Raw genomic sequence first — 24,643 nt, forward strand, 5'->3', positions numbered from 1 at the left:
GTGTCCTTTTGAACGGGGAGTCTCCAAGTATAGGTAGTTGCTTAGGCAGGTTTCATTGGCCAGCAGATGCAAAACCATAAAATTGCTTTAAAAATGATAATATAGAACTATTCAAACCAGATTCTTCCCATCTTAAGATAACAATTGAACCCTGGCTGGTTTGCTCTGTGGTTAGAGTGTCAGCCCATTCTATAAAGCAAGAAGAAAAGAAGTAAAAAATAATTTTTTTTTCCACTGAAAATATTTTATTGGCCTTTTGGATTGAAACAAGAATTTATTTGCCAGGAAGGATGACGCTGCCCTACTGCTGGAACCAGCGCATGGCCTCCCCTTGGCTGATTCTGTTCGGCCCTAATGCAGCCTGTCCTGCCTTTCTTGTCTGCGATGCTGAAACCTGGCCACCCAGCACCACACAGAAGTCCAGGCCATAGATACCAATGCCTGGCTCATATTTATCCCCAGGTCGGTGTGTTCCTGGATCCCAAAACCTAAGTTTCCGGTATCTGAGAAGTCATTTCTTCGTAATTGGCACTCTAGTCCCCTTAGGCCTTTCTCTGAGATTTCTCCTGCCTCAGCCCCACGGACTGGCTGTGGACAGCGATCTTTTCATTTCTCCTGATGTCAGAGGATCTGACGGTGCACCTGGCCTGTGAGCTGCTCCAGGTTCTCGGCTGCCTGGCCCGTCGGTCTCCGCTCTCCTCACACAGATGCTGAAGCAGAGCTTGCAGATGTGAAGCTCCCACATGGGGTTCTGCTTTTCACCTTGATCCTTGGCCATGATGGGAAACAGGAATGGCTAACAAAGTTTTAAATAATTGTTTTTACTTTCAGTTGCAGCTGATATGCAATACTGTATTCATTTCAGGTGCACAACATAGTGATTAGACATTTGGGGTTTTTTTAAAAATAATTTTTTATTGATTTCAGAGAGGAAGGGAGAGAGAGAGAAACATCTATCATGAGAGAGGATCATTGATCAGCTGCCTCCTGCACGACCCCTCCTGGGGATTGAGCCAGCAACCCGGGCATGTGCCCTTGACCGGAATGAAACTGGGACCCTTCGGTCCACAGGCCAATGCTCAATCCACTGAGCCAAACCGGCTAGAGCGTGATTAGACATTTGTATAAATTATGAGATGATCACCTTGATTAGCCTTTTCTCCATGTGACAACATAGATAGTGGTGACAGTATTACTCACTATTTCCCTATGCTGTACTTCATATTCCCCCATGACTGTTTGTGTATAACTGCTGATTTGCACTTTTTTAAAAAATATATTTTTTTTGATTTTTTTACAGAGAAGAAGGGAGAGGGATAGAGAGCTAGAAACATCGATGAGAGAGAAACATTGATCAGCTGCCTCCTGCACACTCCCTACTGGGGATGTGCCCGCAACCAAGGTACATGCCCTTGACCAGAATCGAACCTGGGACCCTTGAGCCCGCAGGCCGACGCTCTATCCACTGAGCCAAACCGGTTAGGGCTGATTTGTACTTTTTAAAAATATATATGTTTATTTTTAAATACATTTTTATTGATTTCAGAGAGGAAGGGAGAGCGAGAGATAGAAACATCAATGATGAGAGAGAATCATTGATTGGCTGCCTCCTGCATGCTCCCTACTGGGGATCGAACTGACAGGGAACTGAACCGTGACCTCCTGGTTCATAGTTCGATGCTTCACCACTGAGCCACACCAGCTGGGTGCCAATTTGCACTTTTTATCCTTTCGCCCATCTCCCCGATGTCCTCCCATTTAGCAACCATTCGTTTGTCTGAACAGGCAGTGATTTTGAGTAATTAGCCTGAAAGTAAGTTTGACCTAAACACAGATGAGCTGATCACAGAGCTGGGACTTTAGTCAGTACTCAGCATTCAGACTGATGGTAATAACAGGAAAAATACCAAAGGAACGACCCCGGGTTAAACCCCTGGCAGAGAGGCCCTGTTCTAGGTGCTCGGCACATATGAGGTTCTAGGAGCAGGGTTGTCAGGTGGTCTCTCTTATTTTCAAGAACGCAGACTGTGATCAGTGGTAAAGGCCCGGGTTCGGCACGATGAATGTGGGCGGCAGGGAGGAGTGAAATGTTACAGGAGGCCTGTGAGCTGAAGGCCAGGGGGCAGTGGTGGAGAGGGAGGCGGGAGCCCTGCTTTGCTTTGAAAAGCTGGAGACCACTTCTTGGCTTGGGGGTGGAGGGAAGGATTGTGCCCATTCACAAAGGAAAGGGAGAGTTTCCTTGAACTTCATCTGTCATGTTAGCTATAATTTTTGAAGGACGCATTAAATTATAGAGTGGTCTTTAGTGAGGTTGAAATCATTAAGAACCAGTAATCCCATTAGGTGGGTAGCTTTAGTCAGCATTATCCTTAACTTCCTCAAGTAATATAAAAAGGAAGAATTTTTATTCACAGAGAAGTTATTTGGGCCCTGGCCAGTGTGGCTTCGTTGGTTGGGCATTGTCCCGGGCACTGAAAGGTCACTGGTTTGCTTCCTGGTCAGGGCAATGCCCAGGTTGTGGGCGTGCAGGAGGCAGCCGATTTCTGTTTTGCTCTCTCATCAATTTTTCTCTCTTTCTCTCCCTCTCCCTTCCTCTGTCTCTAAAAACCAATAAATTGTTTTGTTTTGTTTTTTTAAGAAATCATTTGGAATAGTTTGAGAATTTTATGCCTTATATTTTTCTGCTCAGCTGTATATTTGAAAAGTCAAACTTTAGCTGTTATTGCTGGAGCCATTATGCATGTGGAAATATACATTCAAACAGCATAGGTACAAAATGAACACAAAACATCCTAATCTTACTCCTCAGAGATACTATATTTGATCATGTCTATTTTTGGTTTTTATGCTTATTCACACAGAATTTAAATTGTTTATTTACTCGGAAAGGGCATATGTTTTTAAGCTTATTAAAAGCCTGAATTGTGTACAAAATAGTGCGCCATAGTGTGTTACTCTAACTATGAGGAATTGACCTACCAAACGTTTTAGAAACAGATTTTTTCCAACTTTTCAGCAGAGAGCTCTAAAATGTTGATATTTCATGTAAAAGTATGTTTTTAGCATCAGACACAACCATGAACAGCTTCATTGCAAACATTATTAAACATACATTAAAATATTTGAATAACTTTCATGACTTGTAAAATCTGAAGGACCTTTTAAATGTATGTGGTGTTAAAATGTATAAAACAGCGATTCTCAACCTGTGGGTCGCAACCCCTTTGGCGGTCGAATGACCCTTTCACAGGGGTCGCCTAAGACCATCCTGCATATCAGATATTTACATTACGATTCATAACAGTAGCAACATTACAGTTATGAAGTAGCAACGAAAATAATTGTATGGTTGGGTCACAACATGAGGAACTGTATTTAAAGGGCCAGAAGGTTGAAAACCACTGGTCTAAAAGATAATTTTGCTGCCCTGACTGGTTTGGCTCAGTAGATAGAGTGTAGGCCTCTGGACTGAAGGGTCCCGGGTTCGATTCCGGCCAAGGGCATGTACCTTGATTGCGGGCACATCCCCAGTAGGAGGTGTGCAGGAGGCAGCTGATCGATGTTCCTCTCTCATCGATGTTTCTAACTCTCTGTCCCTCTCCCTTCCTCTCTGTGAAAAATCAATAAAATATATTTTTTAAAAAAGATAATTTTGCTTCTAAGACCAGTTTTATCAGAATCCACTGTTATATCGTAGCATAAATGTGCGTACTATAAATGCTGGGGGAAGAAAAAGAAAAAAAAATCTAAGATTTGAAAAATTCCTGTCGGATGTAATGTTACCAGTTTATTATTCTGGGATCATTATCAAAGTGTTCCTTAGTACTGCCTTTTCTTACTTCTCAGCCACACAGCTGAACACAACCAGGGCATGATCTCCTACTTACTGTCATTAAAAGTAAGGATTCAGCCCGGCCAGCATGGCTCAGTAGTTGAGCATCGACCTGTGAACGAGGAGGTCACAGTTTGATTCCTGGTCAGGGCACATACTCGGGTTGTGAGCTCCATCCCCAGGGTGGGGCGTGCAGGAGGCAGCTGATGAATGATTCTCTCTCATCATTGATGTTTCTATCTCTCTCCCCCTCTCCCTTCCTCTCTGAAACCAATAAAATATATATTTTTAAAAAGTAAGGATTCAGGTAAGAACAAATTGCCTTGTATATTTTGCACCCTTTGCACCTGAACCCTCTGGATTCCTGCTGCAAGATGAATTTTTATCCCCTTTCATTTGATTAATTAACTCCCCTGCGGTAATTGTTTCAGCATCTGCCTGCACATGCAGCCTCTCCAACCGCACTGCCCAGGTCTCCATTAGAACCTTTCATTTCACCGCCCCCCCAATCCCCCGGTTGGTGTGGGGGGGGGGGGGGGGGCGCGGCGGGGTGAAGGGAGGGGAGCTTGATGGCAGCGTCCACGATTGCTTTGTCTAATTGGAAGGGCCAGGGTGGTGAACTTTGAAAGGGTGTTTGCATCAAGAGTGGCACTTCAGTTTGCCTTGTCGCTTGCTCCTGTTGCTGATGTCACGTCTAATTCTACGACATGTTATTATGCCCGAAGAAAGGGGTGACATAGGAGTTGGGAAGGGTTAACATGGGAGCAAACGCTATGGATCAGCCCATTAAAACCAAAATTCTACCTCAGGGCGATATTGGGCCTCTACGCAGGGGTGGGGAATGTCCTGCCTGCGGGCCTGTGAAACCATTTGGTCTGGCCCTGCCAAGGCATTAGGGGTGAGTCAATTTATTGTTTGACCAAATATAGCAGGCTGATTCTGTACTGGCCCGTGAATGATGTTATAAATATCCAAATAGCCCTTGGCAGGAAAAAGGTCCCCACCCCGCCCTACCGTCTTACCAGGACTTCCTGGTTAGCCGGGACTTAGACGCTCTTCCCTGACACGAAGCCAGTCCGCCTGCCCTCCAGGGAAGACGACAAGTCCTGGCTGGTCTCCTTGTCCTGATTCCCCTGAGTTGGCAAAAGGGGCAGCTGGTAGGAGAGAGGACAGGGGTGACTCAGGGGAGTCAGACACTGCTGAAATGAAGGCGCTCTTAAGCTGCAGTTTCTCATCCCTAAGGGATAGAATTAATAGTGCAATTTAATTTCTTTTATAACCAAAATGCCTTCTTCTGAGAAGGGTCTAGAGGAGTAATGGCCTGTCAAAGGCATCTCAGCTACACCAAAGATTAAGAACCCCTGGGAGGTGGCTGAGCAGTAAGGCATTGCTCTCCGCCCCCCCCCCCATGCCCCCAGGCCACATTTCAGCCAGATACATAGCCAGGAAGCAACCAACACTCCTAATTTAAAAACAACCTTCTAGTTTTTATGGAATGTTATCCAGGTGGAGGGCAGAGCGAGTGTGTGAAGGGGTAAACATGGAGCCCCACTCCCCCCGACTCCCCAACCCTTGCCCCTGTGGCTCTTCATTTCAGAGTGAGCTGGAGGCTTCATAAAGCAGCTGAAAAGCTGTGGGTGGTGGGGAACAGCAATGATGTTAATTCACACCTTAGGGAGCGGTAAGAAGGGCTAACTCATACCTTTCCTTCCACAGCTCCACACAAATGTTGGGTATGGTTTAGATCAGGGGTGGGCAAACTCTTTGACTTGAGGGCCACAATGGGTTCTTAAACTGGACCGGAGGGCCGGAACAAAAGCATGGATGGAGTGTTTGTGTGAACTAATATAAATTCAAAGTAAACATCATTACATAAAAGGGTACGGTCTTTTTTTTTTTTAAGTTTTATTCATTTCAAATGGCCTGGATCCAGCCCGCGGGCCGTAGTTTGCCCACGGCTGGTCTAGATGTTCCCTGGTCAATTCGGGAGCCACTGGCCACATGTGGTTATTTAAATTTCAATGGATAAAAATTAAATCAAATTTTAAAATCAGTCCTGCCTCACACTAGCCACCTTTCCAGTGCTTGATGGCTACAGGTGGCCAGGGGCTGCCATAGGTGTCCAGGGGCTCCCACAGGTGCCCAGGGGCTCCCACAGGTGCCCAGGGGCTCTCATAGGTGGCCAGGGGCTCCCACAGGTGGCCAGGGGCTCCCACAGGTGGCCAGGGGCTGCCACAGGTGGCCAGGGGCTCCCACAGGTGTCCAGGGGCTGCCACAGGTGTCCAGGAGCTCCCACAGGTGTCCAGGGGCTGCCATAGGTGGCCAGGGGCTCCCACAGGTGTCCAGGGGCTCTCACAGGTGTCCAGGGGCTCCCACAGGTGGCCAGGGGCTCTCATATGTGTCCAGGGGCTCCCACAGGTGGCCAGGGGCTCCCACAGGTGTCCAGGGGCTCCCATAGGTGGCCAGGGGCTCCCACAGGTGGCCAGGGGCTCCCATAGGTGGCCAGGGGCTCCCACAGGTGGACAGGCGCTGCCATGCTGGAGAGCACAGACCCAGGACACTGCCCTCACTACAGGAATTCCCACAGACAGGGCACCCGAGGACTTCTTCACCTTGTTCCCCCTTCACTCCAGAGCCTGGCCTGGGCCTGTCCCCCCAACTTTCTCCTTTTCTCTCCAACACCCTCCGTTCTCATGCTGAGGGTTTGAGCCCCACTTCCCTTACCTCCCCCAAGTCCTGTGTCGTGTGTGTGTGTGTGTGTGTGTGTGTGTGTGTATTCCCATGGGGAGTTCAGCTTCACAATTTTCAAATAATTTGACACATTTACTACCTCCTTGTGACACTCATAGAGTTAGGAAGGGCAGATATATACTTTTTAATTTAAATTTTAAAAATGCTTTTATTGCCCTGGCTGGTGTGGCTCAATTGGTTGAGCATAACCCCATGAACAAAAAGGTCTCTGGTTCAATTCCTGGTCAGGGCATATGTCCAGGTTGTGGACTTGATCCCCAGTAGGGGGGTGTGCAGGAGGCAGCCCGTTGATGTTTCTCTTTCTCTCCCTCTCCCTTCCTCTCTGTCTAAAATATCAATAAAAACATATTTAGAAAAAGATGGTTCATAGGTCGATGCTCAACCACTGAGCCACACCGGCTGGGCTATACTTAAAAACGTTTTTAACCAATGAGGAAACAGGCTCAGAGAGCACGAGTAACTTGTCCAAGGTTGCACATGACTCAGGCTTCTGCTCATGGTTTGTGCTTCGTAAACATTTACTACAGTCACATGGTCTTAATTTTGAAGATAGATCAGTTCACACTCTGCCGTGTCTCCTGAGCAGAGTGTCATGTGGAGAGGAGGGGCGTTGGCAGCGGGGGCCCAGCGTGGAGTCCCCGCTCTGTGTGAGCCCCCTGGCTGTCACCTGGGACAGACGTTTCCCTCAGGTCTGTTTCCTCATCTGAAAAATTCGGGGAGGTAAGATTTCGGGATGCTACGATTTCTTCACCCTCTAATCGTCAACTTACGTTCTGGATTACGTTTTACTCATAGGGCTCTTGATTATTTCCCAAATGATTCAAGACCTTTAAAAAACTTTCCCTGCCCCTGTTCCCGGGTGGCCATCATGCCAGCAGGCTTTCTAGTGGTGACTTAATAGGGTCATCGTTAGCACGAGGTGTGACATTTCATCTAGGCCGGTGGTTCCCAACCCTTCCTTGGCCATGCCCCACCGAGGCGCCTCTAAAATCCTGATCCCCCCGTGACATGTAATTCTTATTATTCAAAAAGTGAGCTCCTATTCATGTGGAGGGAGCCTAAAAGGCCATTAGCTTGGTCTAAACAAGCTTCCAAAGAACATGGCATCCATGAGAGAGAAAAATAAAAGAACAAAAGGACAGTTGAAGTCCTGAGGAAGAAATCACTAAGAAATTGCTGGAAAAATAATAATATAAAGTGATATGAAAAAATAGCAAATAAAGTTTCAAAAGATATAATAGAGAACTGAAATGCATTAATATGTCACAATATATATTTATATACTGTACATGAGGCCCCTAGAACCATAAGAAATGCAAAAAAATTCACTGTTAATAACTCATTCTCGAATTGCCCCCCTTAAAAGTCAAACTGCCCCCCTGTCGGGCGTATGCCCCACGCTGGGAACCACTGATCTAGGCCCTGACTACCCCACAGGTAGCCCTGCAGCAGCAGCAGCCCCTGGGATCCTGTTAGACATACGGAATCAGAATCTTATTAAAATCCCAGATGATTCGTTTGTGCCCCAAAGTTTGAGCAACTCTGATCCCTGCCCCGAGGAGACAAGAATAAAGGCCAGTCACCTACTAGACATCTGCCTTAGAAGGGCCAGGCGCACACACAGGGAGCCTGTCATGGCTCCAAACCCTCCGACCTCTCCTCTCAGGGGCTTTGCAGTTGGCCTTGGAGCTCCTCCCCTGGGCAGGGATGGAGCCTCTCCTGCATCTGTCTCAGAGACCTGAGAGGATCCGCGGAGAACACTGTCAGCACTGGAGTCCACCTACTGAGGGAGTCACAGCTGCCCTTACAGCCTCTCTCCGATCTCATTGAGGCTAACGCTCTGGCCGGGAGCAGCCTTTCCATGCACACCCCATGGTCTGTGTGGCCGTGAAGGTACAGATTGGAATACTGGGTCCATGGGGTACACTTGGGTGGACCCGGGGCAATAATGTGGCTGTGAGTCACTGAGGGCTGAGGGGTGCTGTCGTGGTGCCCTGGAGCCCACAGGGGCCTGGAGCAACACACTGTCTCCCGGGGCAGAGGGGGAGAGCAGGATCCCACCGGGTCAGAACCGTGGGCCATGCTTATTTCAACCTCGACAAGAGGACGCAAGAGGACGAGGTGGGATTCAGGACTCGGAAGTCCAAGGCTAAGTGGAATTCAAGGTAAACCTGTCTGGCTCTGAGGCTCCAACGTGCCTGTGTGTGGAGCCTGCTCGGGCTGCCGTAACAAAGTACGGGAGACAGGAGGGAGGGACAGCAGACGTGTCCTCTCACAGTCCGAGGGCTAAGCATTTGAGAACAAGGAGGCAGCAGGCCGGTTTCTCCTCGGGCTCCTCCGTGGCTTGTAGGTGGCTGTCTTCTTGCTGCGTCCTCACAAGGTCTTCCCTCGGGGTGTGCTGATGTCCTCATTTCCTCCTCTTCTAAGGACGCCGGTAATATTGGATTAGGGCCCACCCACATGACCTCGTTTTAAAAACTACCTCTTCAGCCCTAGCCGGTTTGGGTGAATGGATAGAACATCAGCCTGTGGACTGGAGGGTCCCAGGTTCAATTCTGGTCAAGGGCACATGCCCAGGTTTCAGGCTCAATCCCCAGTCGGGGTCGTGCAGGAGGCAGCCGAGCAACGATTCTCTCTCATCATTGATGTTTCTCTCTCTCTCCCTCTCCCTTCCTCTCTGAAATTAATAAAAATATATTTTAAAAGAAATTACCTCTTCAGCCATGGCCAGTGGCTCAGTGGTTAGATCACAGGCCCTTGCACCAAAGAGTCCCAGGTTCGATTCCTGGTCAAGGCATGTACCTGGGTTGTGGGTTCGCTCCTCACTCCCAGACAGGATGTGTGTGGGAGGCAACCAGTCTATGTGTCTCACATCATTATTTCTCTCTCTCCCCCCACCCCCCTCCCCTCCTCCTCCTTCCTCCCTTCAACTCTCTCTGAAAAGCAAAGGAAAAAATATCCTCAGGTGAGGGGGAAAAATTACCTCTGCAAAGACCCTATCTCCAAACACAGCCCCACTCTAAGGCTCTGGGAGTTGGGACCACAGCATGGAATTTGGCGGGGGTGGGGGAGGGCACAGTTCAGTTTGGAACACGCACCCCCCAGCCTCTCCTGTGCAGTGAGCATGGCTCTTCCCGCCTGTGGTGCCACACCCTGGGCTGTGCTGTGTGTCCCCGCGTCCTGTGTCCCAAGACAGAAGTCCCCATGGAGGCTGGGCTCCAGGGAAGCCAACTGGCCATCAGGTGTTTGGGACCCGAACCCGGCCAGTGGGACTGTGCCGCCCCGAGCAGCCCCTCCCCCTGGGGAAGCAGGAAAGCCGGCTGCGCTCAGGGGAGCTGGGCGCTCCTTTCTGAAAGTACCAGGTCACCGGCCTTGTGGCTGGGTCCGAGGGAGCGAGAGCCATAGTTCTGGCTCCAGGTGAGAGCGGCTGTGTTCCCGAGGCCTGACCACCAGGAGCCAGACGGACCGGCTGCCTCCATGCCCCTCGTCACACAGCTGCCCCGGGTCCCATGTCACCCAAATTCTGCTGAAGACAGAAAGAGGATGAGTGCTGGTCATCCCCAAGGAACACATGGGGGAGGGGGCTGCGGGGTGGGACCTTAGCTCTGGGGTGACCTCAGAGACCAAGGGCAGGGCCAGGATGAAGCAAGAAGTGAGACCTCAAGTTTGTGTCCCTCCGTTTGGGCTCCCCCAGAAGCAGATCCTGAGACACGTTCCTGAACAAGTAGTTAACAACAGAGGATCCCGGAAGGACCCACAGGAAGTGGGAAGGTGAGACAAGAAGGGAAAGAAACCACTGTAGGCGTGTTCAGCAGATTGCCGCTGAGGGCGACTGGAGACTCTGGAGGGCGGCTGAGAACATGTCTCCCAGTTGTCCCACCTGTGCCCCCCACCCGCCCCCGAAGCCACAGTATTTACCCACCAACCTCACCTGGGATTGGTTGAACACCATGAACTGCCCAGCACTTGCAAACATCCCAGGGGGCTCACAGCCTCCTGCTCCCCCTCCAGGCAGTGACTGGCAAGTGCTGGCAGCAGGCAGCCCTAAGCCATGTGGGAAGAGGGAGTACCCCGGGTGGGGGGGTGGGGGTGGGGGGACGAGCCACGACCCTTCATGCTTGGAGGAGTTGACCGTGTGAGCTGGCGGAGAAGGGCTGGACATTGTGGTCAGACTATCAGGTGTCTGATTCCTTATCAAAGACACAAAGAGTGAATTCCTTTGGCTTGACCTCATAAATCCAACCCTCCACTTGACATTGGTCTAGGCTGGTGGTCGGCAAACTCATTAGTCAACAGAGCCAAATATCAACAGTACAACGATTGAAATTTCTTTTGAGAGCCAAATTTTTAAAACTTAAACTATATAGGTAGGTACATTGTTATTAACTTCATTAGGGTACTCCTAAGCTGGCCTTTGCTAAAAACGTCCTCAATCTGAGGGGTTGACCTCAGCGAACGTACCCCCACTTCTTCTAATGCCACTTCTTCAAAATAGTCTTGCCCAGGCCGATAACCGAGTTCTGCACATGGGCCACGAAGTTTCAATCGCACTGTAGGTGCGCGCCCACACGTGGTATTTTGTGGAAGAGCCACACTCAAGGGGCCAAAGAGCCGCATGTGGCTCACGAGCCGCGGTTTGCCGACCACTGGTCTAGGCTGAGGCCATTCTTTTATGTTGTTGCTAGCAGAGTTAGGGACACATGAAGAGGTCTGGAATTAAATGCTTAAATTAGTCTAAATCTCTCAGATTAGGGAACCTAGCACATTTCCCCCCCACAAAAGAACATTTTAACTTATTTTCTCTTTCCTCCACATCAGGTAAAAGACAGGTAATTATTTAAAGATGTAAGATCAATTTGCAATTAAAATCTATTTTCCCTGTCCCCTTTATTATTCTGGGGGGACAGGGGACTTGTGTTTGTCACCAAAACCAAAGAGATGGCAGGCCACAGGCTCAGGAGTGAGAACAGAGAACAGACTGAGTGTCTCTCAGCTTGTTCCCCTCACACAGCACCGTGTGTGTGTGTGTGTGTGTGTGTGTGTGTGTGTGTGTGTAAGTAATAGGCTTCTTGAAAGAAGTGAAGGGGCTGCCGCCCAGACAGCCTGGCTGGGGCCTGGCAGGGGCCTGCTCCCTGGAGAAGCCCGCCACCCAGCTGCCTTCGGAAGAACAGGAGGACGGGTTTGCCCTCCCCCACCCTCCCCTCTTCTCTGGCAATGGGATAGGACACCCTGGTGAAGCCCACCTCCACCCCCTGGACTTGCTCTTTGTAAGAACGCTGCCTTGTTCATACAAGCAGGTGCTTAACTCCTTTGAGACAGTTTCCTCACCTGTTGAAAGATTGATTGGGTGTGACAATCAGATGAGAGGAGAAGTGCCAACAGGTACCAGGACATAGTGGATACTCAATAAATGGTGGTGGTGGTGATTGTCTTCAGGCCTGGGGGCCGAGGGCAGGTAAGTGTGGCTTTCTCTGTTCTATTTCATAAACAAAGGCAAAATACCCCCAGGGAAAACAAGCAGCAAGAAAAGGGATGGAATTTTTTCATGAAGATTTTCCCTTGATACCTCTAAGTATTCTGGCAGGAGGACCATTTTGGGGTGATGGAAATGTTCTATGTTTTGATTACGATGGTGACAGTTACACGAGTGTTGGCATCAGCAGCCTGAGTGGGGGGTGGGGGGGAAGGGAGAAAGGGATTGGGCTGGGACAGATGAGCTTAGCCTCTTCCGTCACATTCCAGGCGCCAAGTTCAAAGGCAGGGCGTTTTAATTGTTTTGGAACCAAGATTTAGCAACCTTGATCCTTCCTTCTCCAAAATAAGTGCACACACACACCACCTTAGCCCTGGTGTGAAGGACACCTTCCCAGACATCTCTTAGATCAGGCACATGTTTGAACTGCACTCCGTCCTGGGCAGCGCCGAAGGGGAAGTTTTTTCTTATCCAATCGCGCCACCAGGCGGCCAAATTGAGCACTGCATGTTCCCTAATCTGACATGGACCCGCAGGTATGGGGGTGGGAGGGCTTAAGAAAGTGAAGGGATCAACATTTGGAGCCACGAATGCCTTTGATGGGAGTTCCACCTCTTGAATCCACTGGAAAAGATGAAATTTCAGGCCTTATTTTGGTGGTGGTGGTGGGGGGGGGGGAAGGACACAAGAATTTAATCCTTTCGGTTCCTGGTCTGCTGCACAGGCGAATCCTCTCAGAAAGACAACAGGGCGGGAATGGAGGTAGAAGGAGGCATCTACCGCCTGGTCTCAGTTCAAGTCTCAGATACCCCTGCGCTCCAGTCGAGGCCTCAATACAGATAATATCAGCTGGAGTGAGGGGCGTTTTCTCGCCTCCATCGCCCAGACCCCAAATCTGGGTGTCAGCGTGGCGTCTCCCCCTGGTGGTCAGATAGCGCCACTGCACCGCTCGCCCTTGGCCCAGGAAAGGCGCGATGGGGCAGAAGACTTCCCGCTGCGCTTCTCGTTGCTGTAAGCAGCATGTGCACCTGCTTGGGATTGGGGTGAGGAGGGGTAGCTGCAGCCCCAACTAGATGATGGGCGAGAAGTGAGGGTCTCTTCTTCCTATTACTCCTTCTCTTCTCCCCCAAACCAAACACAGAATACTTTCTCATCATTCTCTCACTTCCTGAACCACATGGACTTACCGCACCCTTGCAGAATGCGCACCCCGCATTGGCCCACAAGGTCCATATGTGCCTGAGAACCGCTCCGGCCGCGGCGCGCCCTGGTGCCCCTTGTGGAACCCTCCTCATGGCCAGCGCGCGCCTGGACCCCAGGATCAGTTCACTGCCGTTTGTGAACGGGGGTGGAGACAGGATGGGGGGACTAAAAAGTGCCCCCAAGTGCAGATGGCCCCTGTCGATGAGCACTTTCCAAGCACCCCGTGCGAGGGCAGGTCAACGGGGAGCGGGCCCGCTCCTGCCTCCCGGCGGACTCCAAAGCTCTAATCCGGCTTGGGAGCCGCAGAGCGCGGAGCTCGGGTGCCTCCTGGCGGCGACGCGCGGGAAGTTTCTCCAGCCCGAGGCGGTGCGGCTGCGGGATCCGCCCGCGGGCTTGCATTTTCCCACTTGCTCGGTGGGCGGCGCCGAGGCCTATTCGTCTTTTTATTAACAACGATGCCCCGGGAGGAAAAAGAAAATTAAAGCCTTTAAAAACCAGACCGGGTGGGAGGGGAGGGTGAGTGTGTGCCTGTGCACGGGCGCAGAAGCGAGAGAGAGAGAGAGAGAGAGAGAGAGAGAGAGAGAGAGAGAGAGAGAGAGTTGGGGCGTTGGTGAAAGCAATAAAACTCAGATCGCTTCCTTGGAGAGATAGCGGCGGCTATAATGCGCTGGGGGGATCAGGGGTTTATTTGAAGATCCTGGATAAAAGATGATATATCGACACAGTTTAGAGTGTCATTGCGCCCGGCCTCTCAGGAAGCCACAAGTACATATTTCCTGAAATACCTGCCAACACAATATCCAATCCACACGCCACTTAAGCATGGGAGGGGAACCTCAGCATCTCACCAGTTCACGCCCCGGTTTCCTAGCTCTAGGTTGGGAGACACCCGCCCCACCCCCCCACCCCCACCCCCGGGGACCGGGTCTCCTGGACGCCCCTCCCCTGGCCTATGTCTTCAGTCCAAGTAATCACTTAGACACGGGCCTTAATAAATACGTCTGAGAACTGTCCTTATGTTCGGTAAATATTGGATTAGTTTTTCAATGACCAGGCTCTTGAAAAGGCTGGAGAAATCCACCCCAGGTCTCAACTAAGCCCAACAGTCAATAGGTAAGAAAAATAAGTCATTTCCCTGGCTGGAGTGGGGGCGGGGGGGGGGGGGTGGTGAGAAGGGGCTTCTTATCAAGTTATCTGATTCTATTAAATACCACAGTGGTACTAACTAGGAAACGGGGGGGGGGGGGGGCGGGGGCAGATTTTGGATTAGCCATAATTCCCACCATCTCCGTTCTGCTCCTTAGGGTGGAATCACATTGCCCCAAGGGGAGGACACCTGTGGGTTCTATTTTTCTTTCCACCTCGTATGAGCTTTCTGTCTAGCACACGGTTTTTGTTGTTGTTTGGGTTGCTTATGGGAGCGTTTGAGCCAGTTCTTGGGGAGGGACGTGTCCCGAAAGATCTCCCACTGCCCCGTGACAACGTGGACTGCCTAGGTGAGGCGCAAATGGCCACATTCCGTGGAAGCTTTGCTCTGTCTCCCTGTTGCTGAATTTTGCTAACAAAACGATGCCGGAGACATTAAGAATGGAAGAGGAAGGCCCTCTCTCCTCCTACCCCGGTGGGGGGTAAGGTGAAGATGGTAAAAGAAGTTTTAAATTGGTTTTCCTAACACCCAGATCCCCGTGGGATCCCTATGCACAATTCCAATGACGAAGTGTTAGTAACCGAGTGGTGCTGCCTGCGGAGAGGACACGGCTCGGAACCAGCTGGGCTCAGGCCTGAGGGCCCCTTGGGCCTCCCTGAGCCTTTCCAGGCAATGCGTGCAAGGACGGCTCCGGGCGCCAGGGCGTCAGGACGCATCCATGCGGGAACCAGGGCGCTGGAGGTTCATCTACTGGGACGGCGAAGCCAGAGAGGGCCAAGCATCCCCCAGGCCCTGGGCACCCAGCGTCCTGAGCCCGGCACAGTCCGAGGCTTTGATGCGGGGCTCCCAGACAAGGGGAGCCGAGCTGCCGGCTCTGAGGAGCCAGACACGCAAAGTGCCCGAAATGCATCCAGATACTGAAGGTGCCTAGAGTTACAGCTGGTATTTGGTAGAAAAGATGGGGGGTTGGGTTGGGGGGTGGGGGAAGTGGGAGAGAGATCTCTTGAAAGAGAGGGGGGGGGGAGAAGGGAGGAGAGGAGAGAGAGATCCAGCTCTCAGTGTGTCCGGGGGCCTAGGCGGGCAGGCGCCCTCTGAAGCCATCAAAGACAGGGGTGGCTTTTTCCCCTCCTCCCACCTCCTCCCCAATAGATATAGCACGAATTTTTAATGCGTCTTCCTTTCACAGACAACAATAAAGGGTTTGAAAGCCGGACACAATTTGGGTTTTGTGCGGGTCCCTCCTCGCGCTCCCTCGGCCCAGCTGGCCATATGGAATCCAGCATGGAGCCCGTGGATGACAAAGGGACCCAGTGACAGGCCCAACAAAACCCCAAGGAGACTTCTGCCTGACTCCGGGATTCACTGCCCGCGATAAGCGCGCTGAATGGTGCGGGGTGGGTGGGGGAGGGCGGCCCCTCTCCTTCCCTTCTCTGTCCCCAGAGACCCATTCTCTGTCCCTTTTTAATATGCACGCCTCTAACATCCCCAGCTCCCAGCGCCCCCATTGTGCCGTTTTGTGCGGCCCGCTGTAGATTGGGCGAAGATAGACTGCCAAAGCGGGCCCGCCGCCGGGTGCGCTCCCAGGGCGCGGGGGTTAGGGCCACACAGGGCTCCACGGGCGCTTTTATTGACTCCATGGGGACCCGAGGACAGAGAGGGGCGGGTGCCGGGCCCACCTCCCTGGCTCCCTGCCGCTCAGTGCACACCCCAACCGCAGGCCCACGGGCTTGGCCACTGCCCCAAAGCACACACGGGGAGCCCTGCGAGGATTGGGACTTTTCACGCAGCTTCCTTCCCCCTCGGCAGTCTGGAAGCTCCCATGGTCCACCTCGGCCCAGGAAGCCCTGGGGTCAAAGACTGTGGTCTTGGGGCTGGGCCTCAGGCCTCCTGACAACCCCACTCCCAGAGGCTCTGCACGCGCACCTCCCTGCGGGAGGATGTGGCGGTTACAGGAAAGTTGGGAGCAGGAGGCTCAGTGGTTGGCACTGCGGCAATTGGGGCATCCGCTGTTGCAAACAAGCGGGGAGGGCAGAGTCCTCCTGGCCTCCACTCAGCGAGAACAGCCCCACGCCAGCGTGGGGAACAAAGGGAGACTCTGCAGCAACTAGAAGCCCTGGGCGGGCCCGGAGGAACCCGCACCTGGGAAGGGACATGTAGGAGCCGATGAGAAAGGCTCCGGGCCCCGATTACCCGAGGCGGGTGGGCGAGGCGGGAGGAGCGTTTAATCACGTCCCTGGGCGGGGAACGCTGAGTGCTATTGACGCGCAGAGTTGGTCACACGGATAATCATGTTTGCTTTAGATATTGAATTAAAGCTGATCACCAACTAGAGGGGGAGCGAGAAGTCAGCTGGGACCGCTCCCTTTGCTCGGCCTCCTCCCCGCCCCCTCCCCGCGCCCGCTCCCCGTCCACCCGCCACCCGCGCGGAGTGGAGCTGGGGACGGAGATGGACAACTTCCCGGGGGACAGGCTTTCAGCGCCGAGGCGCCCCTGAGCGCTCGCTTGGCTCTCAGCTACAGAGCCTCGTGTGCTTTCGGAAATCCGTGAGCTATTAGAGCGCGATACCCCCTACTCCCAGGTCCGCGCGAGCCCGCGTGGCAGGTGGGCACCAGCATCCGCCAAAGGGGGATGGAACCAGTGTCTCCCGGAGAAGGGCCGACGCGCCCTCCCCCGGGCGCACCCGGGGCTGTTCGCTCACTTTACGCTCCTCTCATCCCAGTCTTGGAGGCCGGCGCACCCCACCCACCCCACCTTCAAACTCAACTTTTTAGCAAGCAATGCACCCAACTTCAGGCCCAAAAGCTGGCCTAGGGCACTGCGCGCAGCCAAAGGGTAGGAGATGACGAGAATGGGGATCCAGTCCCAGGTCAGGGGGCTTGGAGCGCAGGAAGGGTGGGTGGGGGCGGAAGGCAGGGGGAGCCTCTGTTAGCAGGTATTGCCGCGGACTCCTGCTCCCCGGCTCCCCCAAGCCAAAGAGCCTAGAGGAGGCGCAGCACCCCACTCCCCTCCCTGGCGCCCCTCCTTACAGCCAAAGCCTAGAGCTCCCGAATCCCCTCCCGCCCCCGAGCCCAGATCTTGGGGCGGTCTCCGGGGCCGCCTCGGGTCGCGGATTTTGAAAAGGGGGTGGGGATAGAGAGAAAGCCGACTAGTCTCAGCCTCAGCCTCAGCGCCTCCCCACCCCCTTAGCGCGAGGTAAATCAAATGCAACAAAGTGAAAGTCATCGAGTGTAGTGGCTTCAACAGCTCCTCAGGCTGAAGGGGCCACTCGTTGATTCGGGCGAGCGAGGGGGGCTTGCTCCCTCGCCTTTGCATTTTCCAAAGTCACTTTTTGTGCCAAAGCCAGGACGCCGCGGCCCCGGATTCAGACCGCGCGCGCGGCCGGCCGGCGGAGAGGCGCCAGGGCCGGCGGGCGACCCCGGGCGAAGGTTGCCGGCTCGAAGGCCCGAGGCCAAGCGCTCGCTCCCCAGCGCGGGTCTGAGATGCGGGGCCTGAACCGCCCGCCGGGAGGAGGCCGGCCCGTCCGGGGGGCCTTCCCTGCGCCCCGGGCACCCCTGGCCTGGCCCCCGCTCCCAGCCCAGAAGAGAAGCGCAGGGAACAGAGCTGCAAGCGGCTTGGCCGGGGCCCTTGCCCGAAGCCTCGGCCTGGCGCAGGGCGACAAAATAGGACAAACGGGAGGGCCGGGCGTGGGTTTTTTTTAAACACAGGATTTTTATTAAAATTCTTATTTAAAAAATCGAAAGCTTTCAGCGCCCGGCGCTCTTAGGGAACCTCACGGAACCACTGAGCCCCAAATTGGGGGCTCAGGACCCGGGTGATAGGGCAGGGGGCTTCGCGCCTATACATGTTCCTTTTTTATATTTGAGAAATGTCTGCACTGAACAAAATAAAAAAAGAGGAGGAAACAGAGGTAACCAAACATAAGCAAACCAAAACAAACCACAAAGAAAGGAGGTGGGCCTCTAGGGAGAACAGGCCCGCTCCGAAGGTCATTTTGGCAACAATCACCACCGATATTTACAACGAAAAGCGAAATCTGCCACCAGCTGTCAGAACGTTCACATGGCCATAAATAGTTAGCATTTTCTTATAAAAAGGAGACAAAGATCCTCTATACGTTAACGTTCTCCACTTGCTTTAAAAGAAGACTGCTGACAAGATCGCTACTCACGCGAACATATTTAACAAAATTCACAAAAGCAGGGGGCAGGGGAGGGAGGTGGGTCTTTTCCTCCTTCCGGAGTCGGGACGTTCACGCTGAGTCGGTTTGGGCCCCAGCCCTCCCCTCCGCGGAGAGGCCAAGGAGCGGAGCTGCGCAAACTTTCTGTAAACACGGCGGAAGGAGTTCACCCTCTCCTCTCAAAGGTTCAAAAGGAGCGCGGGGCCGGGCGGCTCTGGGCGGTGGCTCTGCCACTCCAAGGAGGTGCGGGCAGCGTCCCGGCGCCTCCCCAACGGAGCCCGAGTTCACGCGACTCCGTGCTGATAATTATTATAATAACAACCAGGACCAAGTTCTCCTCGCCACGGCCGCTGCAGCCGGGGTGGAGCCCGGGCCCAGGGCCACGAGTCTCGGAGGGGCGGCGCTCACCAAGTCCACTGCTGGGCCTGGACCAGGGGGTGTGCTGTCGAGTACTGGGGGGTGCCGGCCGAGCTGTACTGGGCGTTGTACTGCATGTGCTGCAGCGACTGCGCGCTGTAAGCCGAAAAGGGGATGCCCGCCTGGAAGGTGGCGGCTGCCAGGTCCTGGGCTTTGAGCGCGTGGCACGGCTTGCCGTCCCTGACCAAAACCGGCACGGCCACGCGGCGCGGCGAGGGCAGGGGCGTCACCTCCATACCTTTCTCGGCCCGGGCGCGCTTCATCTTGTAGCGATGGTTCTGGAACCAGATCTTGACCTGCGTGGGCGTCAGGCGGATGAGGCTGGCCAGGTGCTCGCGCTCGGGCGCCGACAGGTACCGCTGCTGCCGGAAGCGCCGCTCCAGTTCGTAGGTCTGCGCTTTGGAGAAGAGGACGCGCCGCTTCCGCTTCTTGCCCGCGTCCCCCCCGCCGCCCGGGGTCTCCTTGTCATTGTCCGGTGACTCGTCGGCGGAAGGCTCCGGAGACTTGGAGCTGGAGTCCTGGGGCGCCGCGCTGGCCGCCAGCCCGTGCACTGAGGGAGAGAGAAGCGCGTCAGGCGCCGGGAGGCCGCGCGCCAGGGCAGCCGGACCCTGCGCGCCCGGAGCCTCCGTGCGCCATCGGTCCTCCGCGCCCTGCGGCCGAGCCCACTGCCTTCGCCTTGGCCCCCCGCACCCCCCCTTCCCCCCGCTCTGCTCCACGCCTGATGGAGCCGTTGGCATCCGCCAGGCGAAAGAGGGGAAGCATCAGGATTGGGGACTCAGGGCTTATGTTTCTGGGGGTTCGCACAGTGTGGGCGCATATTTGGGGGGAGTGGCGCGCGGGGAAGATCATCGCGGGTTAAGGGCTTCTGCCCCCTTAAGCAGCTTTCTTTCCGGAGAGACGTGGGCAGATTTTTAAAAGAAAAGCCGGGCATTGATCAGCTCTGGCATGTAAGGCAGATTTTGGGGGCTTTTCTTTTTTTGTTTTCGGACTTTTTTGACACCCTCCACTCCACACAAAGCGTCCTCTATGATCGGTCAAGGGCCAGGGTGAGCTATTTATACCCGGACCAACAGGCGCCCCCCTCCCCACCCTCTACCGGTACCCAGTGCTTGGCCGGCTGGTTCCAGGGCTCCTGGCCAGCCTCTCCTGGCTGTCCTTGGGGGACTGGGGAGCTACAGTCCCGGTGGGCTTCTGTAACCTTGGGAGCTATTCCCTTGCCCTGTTTCTCTTAATTTTTCTCTTTGAAAAAAAAAATCTGAGACCAAGTCCTTTTACGGGACTGGGAGCGCTTGATGAGAAGGAAACAGTCCGGGCATCCTAAACAAGCTTTACAAATCTTGGCAGGAGCGCAGGGTGGGGGATCCGGGCTCCAATAGCGCCTTTCTCTCTCTCCCCCCACTGATTCCAGCGCCGCGGCCCCAGGCATAGAGGCGGCCGCGACCCAGGCAGCCAAGTTTCGCTACTTACGGGAATACTGGAGGCCCTCGGTGCTGGCCAGCCAGCGCGTGTACGGGTTGTCGCTGCTGTCGTAGAAGGGGTTCTTCAGGGGCAGGCTCTGCACCGAGTCCAGGGCGCCCTGCCCCAGAGGACCGGCCCTCTTGGCGGGCTCTGGCCCCTCGCTCTCCTCCTCCGGCTCCTCGGCCACCGAGCCCTCCTCATCGTTGGTGTCCGGCAGGTCCAGGATGTCCTTGACCGAAAACCCCGTCTTTGTGTTGGTCAGCGACATGGCTCGGGACCTCGGAACGTATGCCTCAAAGTTGTAGCTTCACTTGGCCAATTCTTGGCGCTCCCCAGTTGGGACGGGGAGGGGGTGGTGGGGGGGAGGGAATGGGAAAGGGGAGAACGGATGGGCTTTAATTATTGATATAATTATTTAAAAAAAAAACAGAAGAAAAAAAAACCTATGGGGAAGGGGAGGGGGGATAAAGCCCAGCGCTGGCAGCGCCTCTCTCTTCTCTGCAAAGACGCGGAAATGGATGCAGGGAGCTGGGCGGCCCGAGCGCGAGGCCTCGTTTGTAACTCCAGGAGGGGTGCCAAGGCGGCGTCAGCTCAGGCTTCGGCGGCCGCTCGGCGCGCGGTGGCGGCTGGTGGCGAGGAAAAAATGGGCCATTGCCCGAGCGATCAGTCCATATAAGGCTGGGCTCCACTCGCGAACCTGGGGAAAGGGGGGGGGAGGGGAGAGAAAGAGGGAGGGAAATAGAGAGGGAGGGATGGGGAGCGAGGGAGGAAGCGAGAGAAGGGTTGGAAAAAGGGGGGGGGGACATTAAAACCCAAAGGTTGGACACGTGTGGGCGGGTCTTGGAAGTCAAGTGGATGAAGACAGTATTTGCAGATTTGAAATTGTGGGTTTTGGGGAGCTCCGCGCTCCCAGCCAGCGGCCCTCTACAGCAAGATGAGAGGTGTAACGTGTCAATTAATTGCAAAGACGGGGCGAGGCCTTTTTTTAAAACTCGGTATTTACATACAAAGGACCACCGCTGTCGCTCGCGAGTCCACACACTTGAAAGCCGTTTTAACAAATTGCATCTTTTAAAAAGCGGGGGGAGGAGGCGAGAAAACAAAACAAACCGAGAGGATGGGGGGGGGAAAATCCTCCTTAAAATTCTCGGGTTCCCATCTCCCCGCCCCCGCGCGCCGGCCCCCAGCAAGCCGGAAAATTGGCGATTTGTGGCGCCTTTGGAGAGGGGGAGGGGGCGACTGCTGAGCCGAGGAAATCGCTCCTTCCCATCGCCGGTGGCTCCCTCAACAAGATCCGGTTCAAATGGCAAGAGCCCAACTTCTGTAAGCCTCCTAGGTCAATATTTTGGTTGAGGCTTAAGGATGAGTACTAGAAATGACAAGGCAACTAATTGATTCCAGTTAACGGCAAAAGAGCCTGAAACCCAGAAGAGAGATCGGCTAGGGCCGGCCAAAGTCACCACCAGACGACAGCCCCCCTTTATTTGCTAAAGACTTATTTATTTCCCTCACTCCGCCTCCCCCTCCACCTCTTTGCGCCAGAGGGTGGCTGCGCAGTTCACTTGCTGCTCGGGGGCGGCCCCAGGAGGGGCGGAGTGGGGGTGGGGAGTTCTAACTTAGGCGGGGTACCAACCCGGGCCCCGATGCCTCCGAGGTTCCTCTGGCACCGGTCTCCGGGTGGAGGGTAAGGCAGACCGCCCCGCAACCTTCCTGCCCCTTGATGTGTCACTCTCTCTAGCCCCTCCCTCTGGAGACTCCTGCGGTGGTGGAGAGCGGGAAGGGGGTGGGGGTGGGGTGGGGTGGGGGCGGGGTTGCTGTCTCCTGCCCGGGTGAGGACCCCCAAAAGCCGCGGGGGTGGAGGTCGCAGGACGGGCGGATGATGCTGCGTTTTCCTCTTCCAAGTGAATCCTTTCATTTTGTCCCCTTTTGGACGCCCAGGGACGCGCTCCGAGGACAAGACCCAGGCTCCCAGCTTGCGTTAGGTGTGGGTTATGTTCCCAACTTCTCGCCATCCAGGGAACAGAACTTTCCCGGGACAGCACCTCTCCCGGCACCGCACTTCCTGGCCCTCCCCTCAGGTTGTTTTTTTTTGGGGGGGGGGCTTAGGGGGGAATGGAGAGGTTGCCACCTTTTCCCACCTCCGCCCCCTACTAAGCTCAGGGGTGGTGCTTGGCCTGGGGGCTGGAGGGGCTGGACGAGGCCGCCCGCTGAAACCCTGGTCTCGCCTCTGCATCCGCGCGGAGCCCAGGCCGCCGCAGCGCCGGCCCCACTGCGCGCGCGGGCGCCCGTCCTTCTCGCGTGCAGCTGCGGTCGCCTCTGCGCCCTGTCGCCCCCGGGTTGCCAGCGCCGGGCGAGGGCGTCTCTCCCGGAGCCGCTCGGCGGCTTTCTGCAGCCCTCGCTGCCTGGCCTCCAGTATGTGACGTGGGTGACAATGGCCCAGGTTAGAGGGAGCTCCTCGCCGGCGCGTCCTGGGTGGTCGGACCCGGGCAAACACAAATACAAACCGATTGCTAAGCTGCGGACAATGAGGGAAATGTAGACAAATGTCCCGCTCCCGTTGGAAGCCTTTGTCCCGGCTCGGTTTTTGCATTTATTTCAGTGGCGAAATAATACATGATTGACGCTCTCTTTCAATGTGTCCTAACTGTTTGGAATAAATCTAAGGTTGTTCCTAGTTGTCATGGCATTCAACCCTTTTCAATGGACTATCTCTTCATTCATTTCTGAATCCGTCCACAATATTAAGGAAACCCCTTCATGTCGACGCTCCCCATTTCTCTCTTTCTCTTCCTACTTTTTCTTTTCTCTCCGTTCTCCCCCTCCTCCATCCCCCCCCCCGCAAGAATTAGAACTGGTTTGAATCGTGTTCCTCGAACCCATTACTTCTCGTGTTTTTTTTTCTTTCTCCTGTCTGCCTTTCTTAGCCTCCTTCCTCCTTGCCTCCCCCTCCCCCTTTCACGTGGGAGGAGGGAAGTTGGTCCTGCAGGAGTGAGTGGCGGGGGAGAGTTTGGAAAGGGGGGGGGACGCAGGGGTGGGTGGGCCTGCCCCAGCCATTGTTACTCAGCTGCTGAATAAATAACTGGCCAGAAAAAGTTCCCCAGTCCAGGCCCTGCAGGAAATTCTCCTGTGGTCCCTCCTCATCCTCCTCTGTACGGAGAAAGGGTGGGTTGTCTCTCAAGCATCAGGACAGGTTCTGGGGAAGGGCCAGGGCCAGGCCAATTCTTGGATTGGGTGGAAAATGGCCTTTGGCGAGAAGTGTCCCTTTTCTGCATGTCCCATGAGTCATCACTGCGGGGAGAGGAGCCCCCCCCCCCCCCTCGCAACGCCTTCCAGGGGGCCTGCTCATTTCTTCACCTAGGAACCACCTCTTTCTCTTTAGTTTACAACGTCTCCCTCCCTTCCCCCACCATGGTGGGCCTTTCTCCTTGGATCTGATCAGCACGGCCACTCTAGATCAAGTCTCCTCCCTTAAGGGCTGGTACCTCAGAGCCCCTAAGAGACAACCGTCGCACGGGGAATCCTGGCTCAGGGGACTTGATCCTGGCGCGGGCGGGGGTGGGGGGTGGGGAGTGCTGTCCCCAGCCCAGTTCACCCACCGCCCTGCTCCTCACGCCGCCTACCCCTTGACCTCAACCTATCCGAGGCCTCCCACGCGGGGTCGCCCCGCCCCCTTCCAGGAGCACCTGCAGGGCCACCCTTCCCGGCCCACACAGGCCGTCGCCGGGGTCTCCACTCCCTGCTCTGCCCTTGCTCAGCCGGTGCCATAGCTTTGTTTCCTTCCCTGGCTCGGGGGCCACCGGGCGGGCGGGAGCTGGAGGTAGCTGCGCCTTGCCTGCAGACGCCATGCTCTGCCTGAGCCCCTGCGCTCATTGTCTCTCTCCTGGGACCCGGCGAGTCCATGTTCCCGGTCTCTTCGTCGCCGGGGTGGTTCCCGCGCCCGCTTCCAAAAGCACTGACATTTGCAATGGAAATAGCACGGGGAGACCCCTGGGAGGCCCATAATTGAAGGGGAGAAACTCGGCTTGTTAGCGGAAGATCATAAAATGCAAGTCCCCCAGGAGTAGGCTGTGGACGCCTGTAGGCCTGTGCGGGACCAGCTGGCGGCTGAGGGCAGGCCGGGTGCCCAGAGCACGCTCTAGGGTCTCCCGGATTCCCGGTGGCCGGAAGAGTGGGGGCCAGACACAA

At 54.7% G+C, this 24,643-nt stretch overlaps 1 protein-coding gene and 1 pseudogene across 1 annotated transcript; both read right to left on the reverse strand.

Annotated features, from left to right (window-relative positions):
* Nucleotides 1-274: 274 nt before the first annotated feature.
* Nucleotides 275-778, reverse strand: LOC118662604 (annotated as a pseudogene).
* A 17,381-nt stretch (nt 779-18,159) lies between these two features.
* NKX2-2 (NK2 homeobox 2) lies at nt 18,160-20,762 on the reverse strand. Its single transcript, XM_036323156.1, has 2 exons — nt 20,468-20,762; nt 18,160-19,550 (listed from the first exon to the last, which is right to left on the reverse strand). Exons 1-2 carry the CDS (start codon nt 20,724-20,726, stop codon nt 18,988-18,990), a joined length of 822 nt encoding a protein of 273 aa, XP_036179049.1. The 5' UTR covers nt 20,727-20,762; the 3' UTR covers nt 18,160-18,987.
* Nucleotides 20,763-24,643: the final 3,881 nt, after the last annotated feature.

This window comes from Myotis myotis, unplaced genomic scaffold (assembly GCF_014108235.1).
Source record: "Myotis myotis isolate mMyoMyo1 unplaced genomic scaffold, mMyoMyo1.p scaffold_m19_p_9, whole genome shotgun sequence".
Taxonomy (NCBI): Eukaryota; Metazoa; Chordata; class Mammalia; order Chiroptera; family Vespertilionidae; genus Myotis; species Myotis myotis.